The following is a 17,477-nucleotide window of genomic DNA, read 5'->3' on the forward strand; positions in this document are numbered from 1 at the left end:
CCTGCAATTTCCGGTCAGTCCAGAATATGAATAGCTACATCGGTGCACCAATAAATAATAATGATGATATTTGATAAAAATGCATGCTCTGGTAGTACACGGGGAGTGATGATACATTGCATTATATTGTTCTTCTGGCTCTTGGTTTACATGATTTTTATGTGTTTGCACATGTACTATATACAGTCATCCTCATAAAAGCATTCAGGATGCATATTTATCTCTATTTGTGTTCTTTTAGCTCCAGGCTTCCAGCACCCTTTTACATTATTAAGCCTTGTCCACTGCAACTATCATGATTTATTTCGTATAGTGAGAAAAGCATAAGTGTTGATAATAACTTTGACAATGGATTTTCTTTTGCTATTTAAGTGTCGCCAGGGTGACATAACCTCAACATTGCATCAGAAAATCTGAGGAAAATCCCCATTAACATAAGTATGCTCTGTGTTTCACAGTTTGAAACCAAATTATGAAGGAAGGAAATACACAGACTTATTCAAAAAGATGTCGTTAACTAAGACCTGCCAGAGAGACATTGATGGATTATAGCGTTAATGACGCCACTGTTTTCCCAGTGGAGCTCACCTGTGGATGGGCACCACAGGAAGTAGCATTCAAATTCAATTCAAGTGTATTGTAGATGAGCTGACTGTCAAATCTGTAAATGTATCCTCAATGATGCGGCAGACTAATATATAAAGGAAAAAAAAGAAAAAGTGATCACCATATTTTACAGTCAGTAACTGCTATGAATTGAGCTCATGAGGCAGTATGTGTCATATTTACCGGCAGTTTCGGCAGACTCATTGTTATTACATAGGGGCAACTAGTTTTATGACAGAGTCTGATTAAAAACTAACTGATGTGTATCACTTCACTCCCGCTCAGCTCTCCGGGGACAAATCTGTGTTGGCAGCATCGAGTTAAACTTTCCCAATTTTAGCCTGGCAGCTCAACGAGGCGACGTGGTGAATAAAAAGAAAGGAGGCGACTCTGGTTTCATCCTTTAATGTGCTGTAGGCCTTATTTTGCCGAGCTCCTCTGTCCCCCCTTGTGGGAGCGTTTTGCTTTTTTTTTTCAAACAGTGACGCACACCCCGACACTTTACTGGAAACCCACTCTCTCTTCCAGTGAGCGGGGGCTGAGCAGGAGGGCTGGAGGGAGGCGATCTGCACTTTGTGAAGTCAGATTAAACTTGGAATAACTCACGTCTTCACCTGTTGCCATGGTGATACAGTCATCGTGTCTTTCACTCACAATCCTCCTCAGGCAAATAAGTGTAGCCTGCAGTAGTTTGTAATGTTTGCAAGATCTCGGCGCCGCCAAATAATGTTTGCTGGATTGCCCAGGGGCTAAATTTGTCTGGGCAATATGGAAAACATGGTGCTGAGCGGGAAACAGAATCCCACCAGAACCGACTAATTGAGCAGTTTGTTTTTTTTTACTCTTGCTTCAGTCTATACTTGAGTTCCTGCATTTCTGAAATTTAAAGCAGGGAGGGGACTTAATAACTACTGAGCAATTTTAGAACTCTCATTTGCTCCACTTTACATATACTGAGTTAACATGCAATTCAGCCAAATGTTTTAGTGGGAGCAGTGATCGCCAAGAAAGTAAGTTCATTTACTCAAGTGTTGTTTTTTTTTCTGTTTGTTTTAAAGTGGGAGTATTATGCTCATTGTATAATTGCACCATACGATCCAGTGATTTTGTACATATAATTATTAATATTTCAGCCCATCAACAGTTGTAGTAAGGAATAAAAAGTATTCAGTTGTGATATTATTAGTTTGTTCACCAAACTTATAAATACAAACTCTTCTTCTTTGAGCATACATTCCCCAAAAAAGTGCTGTATGTACAAGAATAATGTTTGCCATGTAATGATAACACTGTTAACGGTCGATGTTAATTTCAGAACAAAATATTGTTTTAAGAACTCAGCTGTTGATGAAGACGCAAAGAGGCAGAATGAAATAAGTTTATACTTCTTCCTTCTCCTTTTCGATCATGTAAACACGGATTAGCACCTATCAATGAGAGATTATCGTCTTTTCTATGTTTGCTTTATTTATTTATTTACACGCACGCGACTAACGCAGTCACTGACTGATTTATTGTTGAATATACATATATATATACACACACACACACACACACGTACACACTATTTTCCCTATTTGTTGAAAGCTAAAATCAGTGCTCTATTACACTCATCCTGACCTCTGGAATCTCCAGCTCTCTGAGTTTCATGGGGGCTTTGACCTGTTTGTTTTGTTAGCTGTGTGTGCTGGTGTGGTGAGGATGGTGTGTGTGTGTGTGTGTGTGTGAATGTGTGTGTGTGTGTGTGTGTGTGTGTGTGTGTGTGTGTGTGTGTGTGTGTGTGTGTGTGTGTGTGTGTGTGTGTGTGTGTGTGTGTGTGTGCGTGCGTGCGTGCGTGCGTCAGAGCTCTTGTCTCATCATGGACCTTGACTATCAATCCAGATAATCTGTGGACGTTGATTTGAGGATTACTGAGGATTTGTTCAGAGTAAAGAGAGCCCCGGTTGAAGTTGTAGATCGTCCCGTAGTCCCTCTGCATTTCCGAAAGGACAGACACTGCGAGAGAGTGCAAAGGCGCGTATCTTTGTACACATCCACGCAAGCCGTCGTAGCTCGTCGTTCAAGCCTCAAACGCTCGAGAGGAGAAAGAAAGACTTTGATTTGTGTATTACATTAAGAGAAGGGGGCGGGGGATTCGAAGAAAAGGCCCCGGGGGTGTTTCTTGCCCCTCTCTCCCCTTTTTTTTTCTCTCCCTGTTGGTCTCCTTGGTCACACACATGAGAACATACAACTCACACACACACAAACACTGACAAGGGCTCAGTCCTGCTATGGCCACAAACCCCAGCGAGGAGAGCTCTGCGGTGCCGGCCTCCGTAGCACGCCGGCAGCCCGACTCGGAAACTAGTTTAGAACCCGGCTCAGCAAGAAATGCAGAGCCCAGAGAGGCCCGCAGTGACAAAGAGGATAGAGAGGACGAGGAAGAGGAGGAAGGGGGGAGAGGCTCCACTCTGAATAAGGAGAATGCTAGAGGACAAAGTCTGGACCCTGAATGGGTGGAGGAGAGGTTCAGGATTGACAGGAAGAAGCTGGAGGCCATGCTGTATGGTGAGTCAAATCTTTACTGTCAATGCAATCTGCCTGGTTTATTGGCACTTGTGATGAAGTCTATTTTCATATTCCGACTTACAAGTCGCATTTTCCTGGAGTTATTCTGTTTCTGATGGTTATCACAGCGTCCTCCTCATAGAAGCCGCTATCTCCCTGACCCCGGTGCGTCTGTCAGGGCCTCCAGCTGGCTGCGCCCTTGTTGTCACAATCAGTGGCTGCCTTCCACTGAACCCCTGTTGCTGTATCATTGTGATTTATGACCTGCAATAGATAATGCATTCACAAGTCCTTTTTGCTATTATCATCCCTGTCTGGGAAGCAGAGGTAACTGCCTCTGTTAGTTATCGCTGCATGGCAGGTTTATGACGAATGCCTCCCCGGTGTCGCCGGGAAACTCTTTGTGACAGTGCTGCACATGGAGCCTGATGTTTGCCCCTGATGGGAAAGACGTTGAGTGAATTCAGCTCTGATAAGTGTGAGTTGTTTTAATGTGTGTGCAGCCGGGGCTGTTCTTTTTCGCTGCTGCTGGAGCAGTAAATACTCCATCTAATCGCTCTAGGTAAATAATCTGTCACACTACGGTCTGAACTTCACTCTGATTTTTACACATTTCCTCTCACTTTTGGAGTTGTTATTTCTTTTTTTTTAAATTTTTTTTTTTATTATTTTATTTGGAGAAGTGGGAGGTCTTGACGTCAGCAAATGCCATTGATGTGATTAGCTGCCTCCAGGCTGATTTGTGGCCGCGTTCCCTGACGACCACCTTCTCGCTCCACCCTGCACTGTTCTCGTCCCATTCCTCAGCTCCGGCCAGCGTAACCCAGAGTGATGGCGGGGGAGCTGAGGGCGTTCCTGGGGCTCCTCCTGAACCCTGTAAATGTCACCATGGAGCGATGGCCTTTTAAAAGTGTTGATGTTCCCAGCAACCTCTTCTTGTTCCACTTTGCTCGGGAACATTTCAACCAAGTCCACATTTAAATATTGTCAACATTTAACTGTTGACTTTAGTCTCACACACACTCCAGACTGATCGCCTGCGCTGTAAACAGTACAATACAGTGCTGCTGAGCAACTCTGCTTGTTAAATCACAATACAGGATCTGGTTCATGTTTATCTTTTTTTTTTTTTTTTCTTGTTTGCCCACTGTGTGTTTCAGCTCCAACGCTCGGCGAGGGCGAGACAGGCGAGGAGTTTTTTGAAAGGGTAAGTAAAAGTCCAGCTTTAACAATCCCTCAAATAATTATGCCGCTCCTTGAGAAACCCTTCAGCTCACTCTGCAGCAAAGCCTGGTGATCTTTCAATTGGAAGGTTGCGGGTTCAATCTCCCATCTGGCCATTTGCTGAAGTGTCCTTGAGCAAGACACTGAACCTCAAACTGCCCCCAATTGATGGACTGAGCAACCTCCCATGGCAGGGTGACACGCGTGTGAACGTGACTAACATTGTAAAGCGCTCTGCTAAATCAAAGCAAAAAGCGCTCGATCAGTGAAATCCTAATCCATTCATATCCGTCAGTGTGTGAGCCTCTGGGTTTAGCTCACAGATCGGTGTGAGCATCTTTGCTACAATCCAAATATTTGTTTAATGCTCTGCAGCAGGTGATTCCAGGATTTATGATGGTTGATCATTTCACTGTTTGAGATGCAAATGAGGCTTTGAGTTCTCAGATTACTAGAGATCTGCTCTGTGCCTGGTTGCGAATGCTCCGATTATATGGGCCAGGATTGCATACAGTGAGAGCTTCCCGGTCGCATCTCACTCCCTCCTGTTGTTTGCGCTCCTGCAGGTGATGAGAGAAACTAACACTCAGGTGAAATGGCCATCCAAGCTTAAGATAGGAGCCAAGTCGAAGAAAGGTGAGACATTCCTCACGGTTCAGTTGCAGCAAATCAGAGCTCTTTGTTCTTTCCTTTTCCTGTGAAACGTGCCGTCTGCGTTGAATTTACATGCCCATATGGCCATGTAAATGGCTATTTCCTCATAGATCCACACGTGAAGGTAGAGGGGAAGAAAGCCAATGTTGTGGAAGCCAAAAAAAAGATATTAGAAGTGCTGGAAACAAGGGTGAGCGCACTAAAACAGTTTTCAATATTGTCCTGAACAGTTTCTTGAACACATAACATCCAGAGATGTAATTCTTGTCAGTGGGAAAGTAGCGCCGCTCTTTTCGAAATCTGTCCTCCTGACTGTACTGCAGCAAGTGCTGACACGTGCACAAATGACACCAGTGTCTGTGTGAAAACCAGGTGAACAAGGTGACTCTGAAAATGGACGTGGCTTACACAGAGCACTCCCATGTGATCGGGAAAGGTGGTGGAAACATCAAAAAGGTGATGGAGGTCACATCCTGTCACATCCATTTCCCGGACTCCAACCGCCACAATGCAGCCGGAGAGAAAAGCAACCAGGTAACAATCTCAAGGACGGACTTTTAATGAGTCAACAGTTTGTGTTTTGACAGGAAGCTGAGAGCAAATTAATATACATGTTCTGTATGTATCTGCTTTTAACAGGTCTCCATAGCGGGGCCAGTCGAAGGCGTGGAGGAGGCCAGGAAAAGGATTAGAGTGAGGGGTCAATGTGTAATCTGAGCTGAGACAGCCTTGGATGATTTTTTTTATTTGTTTCAACACTCAATTTCTTCATTCTTGTCAGACACATAGATCAATAGAGTGATTAATCTGGTGTCTGGCACGAAGACGACGGGTGTATTTTTCAAAGCTGCGCCTGTCTGCTGTCTGTCTGTCTGTGCTTGTCTTTATTTACCCCTCTTCGCTGCATCTCCATCATCCCATCACTGTTTCCCTTCCTGTGCCAGGACCTCCAGCCATTGTCCTTGACCTTTGACCTGCCAGTGAGTCTGGTGCCCCAGGCTCTGCCAGACGCAGGCTCTCCACTCATCCAGCAGGTAGTACAGACGTTGGGGGTCAGCGTGAGCTTCAGGGCTGTTACACCTCAGCCTCCAGCACAGTCTTCATTTTATGGAAGCTGCTGCACCATCTGGGGGCTTCAGGGCAACGCAGCCGTGGTCAAGGTCAGCATGAAACTACCGAATCAGCATGCCAATAAACCGCCTGGATGTAATTACATATACAAACCTTTGACATGTATGTTTGTGTTATAACTTGACAGAAGGCGGTCTGTGTCCTGATGGATCTGCTGCTGGGACCGGAGGTCACCGCTGGTATTGTGACCAGTCAGCTGGACGTCACCTCTCAGCAGCATCTCTTCTTGTTGGGACAGAACGGTGCACACTTTCTGAGCGTAATGCATCAGACCCAGACTCAGATCATCCTACCAGACCTCAGTGCTCCTCAGAGTCCCCCGTCACTGCTCATCCAGGGCAGCCCCGACGGAGTGTGTCTGGCTCGGCAGCAGCTCATGGTACAGTGTTAGATTATTTAATTCCAGTGTCCAATCCTCTCTTATTTCTAGATAACACTCACACACCTCAGATGAAATTTTCCTCATCCATAGCTTACCCTGGCACGTGTGTGTGTGTGTGTGTGTGTGTGTGTGTCCTGGATTTGCCTTGAAAGAACTTTCAGTTCAAATGGTGGCTGTACTGAATAACACTTTACAGTTGTGGTATAGTAGATTACATGGTGTAAATTGTACAGAAGTGTGAGGGAAATTACATTAAAACAAACTCTTAAATGACTAATAATGACTTAAATTATTCATCATTATTTCTTCCCCTGATTAAATTACATTGTACTGTTGTTTCTCTGCTGCTGCAATAGCAACAATCTGAACGTGTTCCTCATCTTTCCTATTTCACCTTCTGGCAAATGTGTGTGTGTGTATGTGTGTGTGTGTGTGTACACGCATCAAGGACTGTCTGCCTGTGTGTTTGATGTTTGACATGCGTGAAGATGGAGAGGCAGATTCCTCTAAACTGGCTCAGATGATGCAAAACCTGGGAGTCTTCATTAGTGTCAAGCCGAAAGTGAAACAGACCAGCAAGGTACATTTTAAGCTTGTAGCTTCTCCTGCTTGTGATGTGCGTCACGTTACAATATGGTAAACGTTGTTGTTTTGACAGCTGCCAATCACGTCCTTTTCAATTCACAATAAATAGAACTGCCTTATAGACTTTGTGATTGCACATTTCATATTCATAGCATTATCTAAGAAATATCCGCTGAAATATTTCTCGAATGCTTACATCGATTTTGGATGTAAAACTATTCTCCCCTGCAGTTTCTCGTGCCGCAGTGTTGAATACTAATGAAAACATCTGTACTGGTGCCCATCTGTCAGTCAGTGGTGGTGAAGGGTCTGGAGAGAAACATCTCCTGCCTTTATGAGGCCCGTCGTCTGCTCCTGGGGCTGGATTCCTGTGAGCCTGCCCCGGTAATGGAGCTGACCGCTGACCCCGTCCTACCTGGAGGTGGACTGACCAGCTACTGGCTCAACATGTTGCTGCAGCAGCTCCGTCTCTCTGAGCAGGGTGAGCACGCTACCCGTGGAATTGGAAAGAAGAACTTCATTTTCAGAATTTTAAAATCTTGTTTTTTAAAAAAAAACAAAAAACAACTTAACAAACATAGCTGCAGACAGTGGTACAAGTTGCCTCCCTTGTTTGGCTTCCTGCTTCACCAGCCTTTAGTCTCTGAGATGAATAGAAAGCGTCGCATTTCCTCGGATTGATTGCAAAGGGTGAATGGTGAATTGAAGGATTTCATACATATTATGATCCATGATGGAATAACACTTCATAAAATATTAAATGAATGAATCTACTTTAGTTATTCTGAATTTGAAATTAGAAAAATATTGTTTGTCAACATCATTGATTGATTTTTACTCTGAACCTGTCGCTCACGGAAAATTGAGTTGTGAAATTGTAATCATTACATATACACATCCATCAACAAACACACAATTAAAAAGTGCAACTAATAAAGTGGAGATGTAGCAAATATAGCAGTCACCAATTTTAATTGCCTACTCAGATGTCTTATAGATAAATATTTGAACATGTAACATGACCATTCAATCTCACCCCTCTTCTCTTCAGGTATTCATTTGCAATTGTTTTGACCATGTAATAAAAAAAGAAGAGGGATTTGTTTGTTCTCTGTTTTTCTGCAGGAATATCTAACTTTTCACTTTTTGGTATCATGTCCTGTCTTGTTGAGCAGGCCCTTTACCCTTAGCAGCGACCGCGATTCTGACTGCAGGTATGAAGCCGCGACCTTTACCTCCCCCGGGCCTCAGCAGTCCCACCGAGGAGGGGAGGACCACACTGAAGGGGACAGACTGCAGGCCACTGGAGAAGGTGTTTCACCGTGAAAGCGCAAACTGCTGTCAGATTATCAGAAAGAAGAAAAATACCACCTCCAAAGAAACCTAAGCCGGCTTATTCCTCCTCTACAGATCCTCGAAAATGACGACCAGTTCGGCCAGTCGGACGATGACTGTGAGGTGATGCCACCGTCTGGGGTTTGTGATGCGGTGAATTACAGCATGAGCAGGGCGGGATTCGGGAGTCGGAGGGGGAGTCTACAAGGTCCTGAAATTCCCAAAGTTCTCAGTGAGGGACGACGCCATTCAACAGGGCAGGTGCTGGCATACAGGTGAGCATTCATGCTGTTCATAGTGCACATGGATGGTTTTTGGCACATCGTCACCCTTCCAAATCTTTTCATCTAATTTTAACCTGAGTGTGTTTTCAACCGGAACCAAATAAACAAAGACAAAAATAATCGTGATAAAAGAAAAAATTATTAGACTTTAGTACATACAGTACACTAGATCCTGATCTTGCCCACTCAAAAAGCTCTATCGCATAAAGAAAGTCACTTCATCTATATTTGCCTTTTGCTTAGTCCCTCATTCTATTCTTTGTCGTTCTGCATATTAAAAGAAAAAAACAAAACTTTGCAAAGTGTGCAGTTTTAATAGAGCATCACTCATCCAACATAGCCTACTCTTTAATTATTTACCATCAAGTCAGTTTTCTTCAGCCTTTTTCAGCACTGCTGCTGTCACATCAATGGAGAATAAATTTGGGAATATTGCACAGAGCTATCAGAACCTTACCTGGCTGTGTCTTACCATCCTGTTTATCTGCGTGTGTTTCCAGATTGCTGAATGCAGATGTTGAAGCGGGGAGGATTGAACGGAGGAACAGTTTGAGGAAAGAAATGACTCTGGCTTTAAATGTTTGTGCTGACACAGCCAAAGCTGAGGTAAGGAAAAAAAAACAACCCCCCCCCAAAAGAAAACCCCCAACCCAAGTCCACTTTTCTCACAGAATTATGCACTGCATACATTATAACAACTGACAGGTAATGTGGATGGAGGATCTTCTTCAAACTGAAAACAATCTGTATTAAAGATGGGAATACTTCAATGAAAGTACACAACAGGGAACTGGCAGATAATAACGCAAGACGCGAGAGGAAATGAAATGAAAACTAGGCAGGAGGCTTAGATGCTATGCTGGTAACCAAACCAAAGAAAAGAAAAAAGCCTTTATATACACAGTCCAGAAGATAGGACTTATTGAGGGTCAGTTAGGGACATTCAAGGTGAAAAAAATTAAAGAACAGAAGAAATGAGCAACCAGGGGAGAGATAAAATGAACACATGAAAACACCCCACAGACATGAACATTGAACCAGACATGAACCGGACAGTCCGAATTGGCATGTACAAGACGAAAAACTGGTTTGTAGGTGGGTACGTTGCAAGAAAAGAATAATTTGTTTATATTTGATAGTGGCAAGATAGTGAAGTGTAGAACTCCTCTTCACACGAATGATTAGCTTTTTGCTTGTCTTTCCATGTAATTGCATTTTATAGATTTTTGTTCTTCCTGCCTCAGCCAGCTGCTCTTGAAGCCAATCTATTGTAGAGTCGTCCGGCACCATGAGAAACCATCTAAAAAGCTATACCTGAAAGATGTGTGTTGAGCCAGCACTGCGATAAGGAACACGTTTCTCTGTTCTTTTGCAAAGCTTGTATAGAACTTAATTCTCATCAGACAAATGTCTGTCAGCTTTGTAGGACTGTTCAAGTGAGAATGGGGGGGGGGGGGGCTCACGCTAACCTCACTCCAATCAATGCCAACAAGGTAGATTAAAACCAGCAGGAACGTTTCATTTGTGATGTGATGTAATCTATTGATCTGCGCACCCCTGACCATGGCGAAATTTGATTCTGAGAACTGGCTTTGGTGTTTGTCTCCCTCTCTTCTTATTTGTCATTTCTCCCCCTCAAAGCTTTATGCAAGGAGGTTTAACAAGTTTTACCACCACAGCACCAGGAAGTGCTGTTTCATGCTTATGTTGGTTCCTGCTGTAAATTAGGCCCCCGCTGCCTTACCCCCACCATCCAAAGGGAGGGGTAAAAAAAAAAAAAAAATTCAATTTCATGCATTATTTACTTACGCTGTATCCTGTCTGTGCTTTGTAGGATTATGACTATGAAAAGAAGAAACTGCTGGCAACCAGAGGTTAGTGCTCCTAAATGTTTAATAGTTTTGTGGTTTCAGAAATGCAGTGCACCGCGAGGCAAGCACTCCTTTTTATATATCGATCTATGTGCTTTTATAAATAAATGAATGATAACATTTTTAGACTTTTTTTTTTACAGAGGAGTTTTACATTTACAAACACGTACAGTAGCTTGTTTTGTTGCTTTCTACCAAAAATCGTCACTTTTATACAACCAAGCTGTTTTCGAGGGAGCTGAACAATATGCAGATTGCACAACAGTTTCATCTTAACTTATGAAACAGCACTTAACCAGGCAGCTCTTTCTGTTGGCTCTGAAAGCGCAAATGTTTGGCCATATCATTGTTATAAACAAACAAAAAAAAAAGCATAAATGGTAAGTCTTTGGGGTGTTTTATAAAAGGAACATATTAATATCCCGAGTAAAAAGAAGGGATTTGATTGAGAAGCCACATTTCAGCTTCACTCGCGGCCAAAACAACTGATGACGGGGGCCTGTTTTTGGGCTGCACTGTGCCAAAGTTATAATGGAGGAGCGCTGGCACTCCCACTTAAATCACAAGGGGTGGAAATACAATGCAGACAACATGCACATGCGTCCACACAGTGTGTGCTCCGTCCTGCACGCACTTATTGCACCAGCTCCGACACGGGAGAACACAGCCTCATCCATCATGCAGAATGAGAGATACTGAAGTGATCTGCTGCCAAATGGTACCAAAGTCCCTCAGAGTAGCTTTATGGGATTATGAATTAGCAGTTTGAATGGGCCATCTGCCTCGCAGTCATTAAGACACCCATATGCCAATATATGAATGGGACATTTACTCACCCGGATACACACGCGCACACACAATCGGCGGCACAGCAGTTCTCATCCTGTTGATATTGCATTCTTTGTGGACTGACGTTGAAGTTTTTTTTATCACATTCACACATGGAGGATGTCCAGGGTCACTTGTTTGCCAGTTCAGTTTGTACACACGTCTGAGCATTCACAATTTAAGTTCCGTCAAGTGTGCCACATGCTCTGAAGGCACTGTTTGTGATTCAATATTTAACACAGGCTTGTTCAAGTCTGAACACCAACGACGATGTGGAAAACCAGTATTTTCCACAGACACACAGAAATGATCCCTGACGCATGCTACAGATAGTGTATAACATAACAGATCGAATGAGTGTGGTTGAAAATTCAAATGAATCAGTCTCACCCTCAGCAGTAAGTTTTGGTTGATGAATTTCAGATTTAAAGCTTTGGGTGTTATCTACTGTCCATAAGCCATACGCCATAAAAAGCATCAGTGGATTTATGCTACTTAGATGTTTTTGTATATAATTGTGCAGCTGGCATGCCTGTTTCTCCTATTCTTGATCACAAGCGTATTTTACTGCAGTCAAACTCGCTGCCATTAGGTTTTGATTTGCTTGTTTATACACACTATCATGGTGAGGCATCCTAAACAATTTGTCATGTTTTTTTTTAGATATTAATGTAAATTTTGAATTGAATTACACTGTATTGGGTTGGCGTGCATTATAAATTCCCATTTTACTTATTTATCCGGGGCATTTGAATTTAAAAACACAAGCCATTGACTCATCCTCTACAGCTATTATTAATTGATTCTGTATTGATGTACGGCCTTGAGACTTAGAGACCTTCCCATAATGTTACCCAGAGAAGATCCAGACATTCTGGTTTTAATGATCAAGTTATAATCTCGCCAACCTTTAAAATATGACAGATATTTCAACTCATTTCAGTTTGACAGAACTTTAAATTGGATTGAAGCTGTGGAAACTAGGAAATTCAAAATGATATTAACTTGAAATAGGATGAGATCCTAGAAGTGAAATGAATCCTTTTGGGAATTGAGACGTTTTAAAAAAAAAAATAAAAATCAATGTGAAACCAAGTGGAGTTATATAAGCTGATTCAGTTGGCTTTGGCATTCTTTGTTGAAATATGTTGATGAATGGAAAGTTTGAAACTAGAATGTTTTCCAAACTGAGGTTCATATTGAGTGATATCTAACCCCCGCCATGACGTTCTTACCTGCTTTTACATTGTGGAGCAGATACAGAAAATAATATTTTCTATTCACATTCTTTCACATTGTTCCCCAGCAAATAGTGATTCGTTCTGTCTGTCTGTCTGTCTGTCTGTCTGTCTGTCTGTCTGTCTGTCTGTCTGTCTGTCTCTATCCTCGATATAAAGGTAAAACATTGCCTAGATGTCGGGTATAAATAGGCCAATTGAAATTTGGTGGCTGCTGGCTTCACTGTGTTTGTCAGACGTTATTAAATTAGGATTACATTCAATCTTAACTTGGGCTTTAATTTAAAAAAACAAAAAAACAAAGAAAGACTCATCTCTATTTTATTGTGATATCTTAACAACAAAGAGCCATCTACCCCAGTGGAGACAATCCCTCAATGGCTTCATCACAAATCGCATCCTGCCTAGAGATATATTATTCCAATGTGGGTGTGATGATTAAAATGTGGCTTGAATGTCAATGTTTAGGCATCTCCTTGAAGTAGAATGTTGTTATTCGCACATATCATTGCCAGCCATGCAGAGGAAGCCTGTGGTGACTGAGGTCCGGACACCTACAGACACTTGGAGTGGCCTGGGTTTCTCCAAGTCCATGCCAGCAGAGGCTGTCAAAGAGCTCCGCAACATCAGCCGTCGCAACTACAAACCGTACCTGAGCACCAGCAGTAACCAGCAACAGGTATGAAGAAGCTCGATTCCATCTTTACCAACGGAAGTAAACTGGACTAACGTGCTTCATTTGGATTGTCATTTCTTAAAGTTTTCAAGTCATAGTTCTGGGTAAAGGTCTTTGGTTTTTTTGGTGCAGAGCAGTAAAACAAACATCCCCATTGCAGCTCAGTAACACAGTCTCATCTATTGGTACTGCTCCCCAACAGTTTGGAGCATTTATCTCACTGTGTGGTAAGCACCGCCAATTTGTACGCTCAATTAACTGGGGTTTGATACCATCGCCTCGGTCAACACAGCCACTCCTCAGGAACCTGTTTACCTGAGCTGTTTCAGCTCATCTCCCCTGCTCGTTTCAAACCCCCCTTAATGGCCACTCTTTGACTGCCCAGCAGCCACTGATGGAGCAGCAGACTCATTTACGATAATAAGAGTGTGAGGTATTCCTCCAGCGAGTTCAATTTTCTTCTGAGACTGAGGCAACTGGGAAACGCATTAGCCATGCACACTGCATTGATAATTCAGTGAGGGAGGCTGTCATAGGTCAGCCTACAGGGGTGAACGAGCTAGTTTAGAGACATGAAAAATGTCTTTTCTTGTTGAACCTCTGGATCTATGGGTATTATGCCCATACACACAATTTGAGGCCATTAACAACCATCTGTCTCAGGAAAACTGGGAAGGAGAGACGATGAAAAACAACATTTTGATGAAAGGGTTGCTTTATCCATCCATCCATCCATCCATCCATCCATCCATCCATCCATCCATCCATCCATCCATCCATCCATCCATCCATCCATCCATCCATCCATCCATCCATCCATCCATCCATCCATCCATTGTCCTTAATGTTTGTTACTCTTGTGTGAAATGCTTTCAGATGAAAAGAATACAAGTTAAAATCTCACGCCATCACGGTTTTTCTTTGTTTCCAGTCTTGGGCCGCTCAGATGATGAAGGCGGCTAATGGGAGCGAGTCAGAGAACTGGAGGGACAGACGTGGATCTGCATCCTCATCCATGCCTGTCTCTTCTTCTTCCTCCTCTTCATCATCCTCGTCCTCCCCATCCTCACCCCCCTCCATGTTCTCCTCGGCCACCTCTTCCTTTCCCGCGTTTGCATCCTCGGTGAACCGAAACAGACTCGACAAAAACTGTGAGTGTTACCTCTTTTGCTCCCGAGCTTGGCAAAACAGCTCAGACCACTTCCTCCCTTCTGCTTTTAATCTTTTACTCTAAACCTTGACTCTCGGTCGCTAGCGGACAGCTTCCTGAGCAGCAACAGCTACTTTGAAGGTCTGTGCTCATCAAGGAGGGCGTCAACCTGCAGCCAAAGGAGCCTCTCTCCAACGATGACGGATGACCTCCCTGAGCTGCTCAGCCAGCTTGGCCTAATCAAATACATTGACGTGCTTGAACAACAAGAGGTGAAAAAAAAACAACAAAAAAAAAAACCCCACTCTGAGAGTTGCATAGAAATGTGATCCATTAATCTTTTGGACTGCTTAATGTGACCAAGACTCATGAGGAGCCGATCCTAACTGATTATGGACGAAGGTAGGGTATGTCCTGGACAGGTTACCAGTCCATCACAGGGCAAACACACAGAGGAAGACAGTCACACACACACCCACATAGTACATTTAGAGATACCAATTCACAGAATATCTATGGTTTTATAGTTTAGAACTGAGATCAAACCTAATTACAGGACGAACATGCAAACTGTACACCGACAGACTATGCAGCTTGGTAGCCCTGCAAATGCTATGTGATAATCAGTTCATCATCATGTACAGCTGCTACACATCACTTTTAAGTCGTGCAATATACTATGTTGCTGCAAAGCCTGAAGTACAGAGACACAAGGGCACACTTCAGTTGAATCAATTATGCAATATACAAGAGTGTCATGATGTAACTGCTATCTGTACTCATCCAGATCGACTACCAGACATTCCTCACCCTGTCGGATGAAGACCTGAAGGAAGTGGGTGTCTCCACTTTCGGAGCCAGACGCAAGATGTTATTAGCAATCTCAGGTGAGAACCTGGTGGGCATATCATAGATCCATATTGTCCCCTCCATCTGCCGCGGTGGCGGGCTGCGTTTTGCCACATGTGAAATGAATAAGTCTTTTAATGTCTCATCCAGACCTTAACAAGGGCAAGAGGAGGCTCTCCGACACGCCTGCTGTCAAGCCTGGCTACCTGGAAGGTGGTGCGAGCGGTCGCCTTCCACGAATCTTGGATGTAGAAGTTGCAGCTCAGAGTAACCGCTGGTGAGAGGAGTCACCGAGCGCACACTGGGCTCTGTCTGAACTGTGTGGACTTATTAAACACATCAAATGATATGGTTATGCTATTGGAAGTGCAAATGTCTGATCGGTTTATTCACCACCACGAATGGAGTTGCACAAAAACATACCGAGGAGCAGAAAACATTACGTACATTTTCAATCCAGTGCCTTTTTGGACAGCCATAACCCAAAGTTTTAAAAAAAATGTTTTTTTATACACACTCAAGACAAGGAGGTCTTCCCTTCCTCACCTCTGATTTTACAAAAAATGAACTATACCATTGCACAAAAGAGTATAATGTTTATAAATCTTCGTAGTGTCTTTTATAGTCAAAAAGTGCCTTTGTTATGAAAGTTCAATGCTTTGACCATGTTAACCTTATGGAATTGTAAAGAGATAATTGCACATGAAACTGACTTAACACCATTAGAGTGATGATCATTAAAATGTTATTGTTATTCACCAGGATATATATTTTTGTGAATGCTTCTGTTGGAGGAAAATAGTCTAAGAGGACCAATTCTTCAAATTCTTATGCAACCAGAATGCCTTTCAAGTTTTTTTTTGGCCACATCACACTCTGCCAAGTTGTGACGCTCTACTCAGAGCGGAAAGTGATCCACCAGAGGGCAGTGGTGGCCCACACTTTGTTTACAAATTCAAGTCACATTTATGTTGCATGAAAAATAATTGGGTTTGTTTCCGAGTGAAAACAGAATTACAAATCCTGGTGGACAAGGTGGACTGAGTGTTGATATACACCAATCAGATGAGGGAGAAATGAATTACAGAGGCTAAGCAGGTAAACACATTTGTTTGTGCGAAGGTAATAGGGCAGTGTTTTTATCCTGGTTTGCTCTCCACCAACTTTTCACCTGAATGCTCCTGTTTAATTTGTCTGTTTTGCCAGGAATGAAGCCACTGAAACCACTTTTGCTACCTATTTAATTAATTAGCAGGAGGCTGCGACCAGCAAATGAATGCTGTTTCAGAGACCTTAACGGCAGCCAAAATGTGCAAATTTGTAGCTGTTAACAACATGGAGGTGAATGATCCAAGATACTTCCACTGGGGGGCATGCCGGGGTCTGTTCAGAGGATCCACATGCTGGCTGGTGCAGTGGCAGCCAAGCATGAAAAAGAGTGTGAGTGGAAGTGGTGGGCTGTGACAGATTAGAGAGAGATGATCCCTATTTATTACAATGTCTCTACCAATTACATAGGCAGGCTTTAGACCAGTGATCCTCAAATCTGGTCCTCGGGCTCTGGAGCACTGCTGGATTCTTGTCCTGTCAGGTAGTTAATTGCGCTCCCCCGGGGTTGCAGGTCTAAATCGGTCCTTGATCACACAGCGAGAATGGCAACTACTCGGGGAGGAACGAGCAAAGCCTCGAACCCTGAGGACTTTGAAGAGACACTTGGACTTTTCACCTGTAAAGTAGGAATCTTGGCACGTGGCCCAGTTGCATGGTGTATGTGCAAAGCTGGGAGCAAACTCCCTGCACAGCTTGTCCTTTTACTGGTCTTAAAATGTGTGAATATTAATGAGGTGGAGTATGCTCTGCAGCTTTATAATGTGGCATGTTTGAGGGAGTGAAAGTGAGGCGCCAATGAGGGTGATGTCTTTCACTGTTCCTTGCTTTCTCTTTCCACCATAGACCAACAAATGTTATGACATATGGATCTTTTGCCATCCATCCATCCATCCATCCATCCATCCATCCATCCATCCATCCATCCATCCATCCATCCATCCATCCATCCATCCATTCATTCATCCACCCATCCATGAAGCTCATGTCTGTCAACGCAGGCCAATATT

General features: G+C 43.3%; 1 protein-coding gene across 1 annotated transcript; it reads left to right on the plus strand.

Annotated features, from left to right (window-relative positions):
* Positions 1–2,876: 2,876 nt before the first annotated feature.
* On the plus strand, positions 2,877–15,641 carry bicc2 (bicaudal C homolog 2; the record flags this gene model as incomplete). The annotated part of the gene is made up of 19 exons (XM_080466348.1): positions 2,877–3,153; positions 4,314–4,360; positions 4,944–5,013; positions 5,142–5,221; positions 5,404–5,565; positions 5,671–5,724; positions 5,976–6,191; positions 6,290–6,541; positions 6,993–7,124; positions 7,421–7,610; positions 8,305–8,441; positions 8,540–8,739; positions 9,249–9,354; positions 10,583–10,622; positions 13,201–13,364; positions 14,293–14,512; positions 14,617–14,783; positions 15,299–15,398; positions 15,511–15,641. 19 exons carry the CDS (start codon positions 2,877–2,879, stop codon positions 15,639–15,641), a joined length of 2,745 nt encoding a protein of 914 aa, XP_080322474.1.
* Between the last annotated feature and the right edge of the window lie 1,836 nt (positions 15,642–17,477).

This window comes from Lipophrys pholis, assembly GCF_963383615.2.
Source record: "Lipophrys pholis genome assembly, chromosome: 6".
Classification (NCBI taxonomy): Eukaryota; Metazoa; Chordata; class Actinopteri; order Blenniiformes; family Blenniidae; genus Lipophrys; species Lipophrys pholis.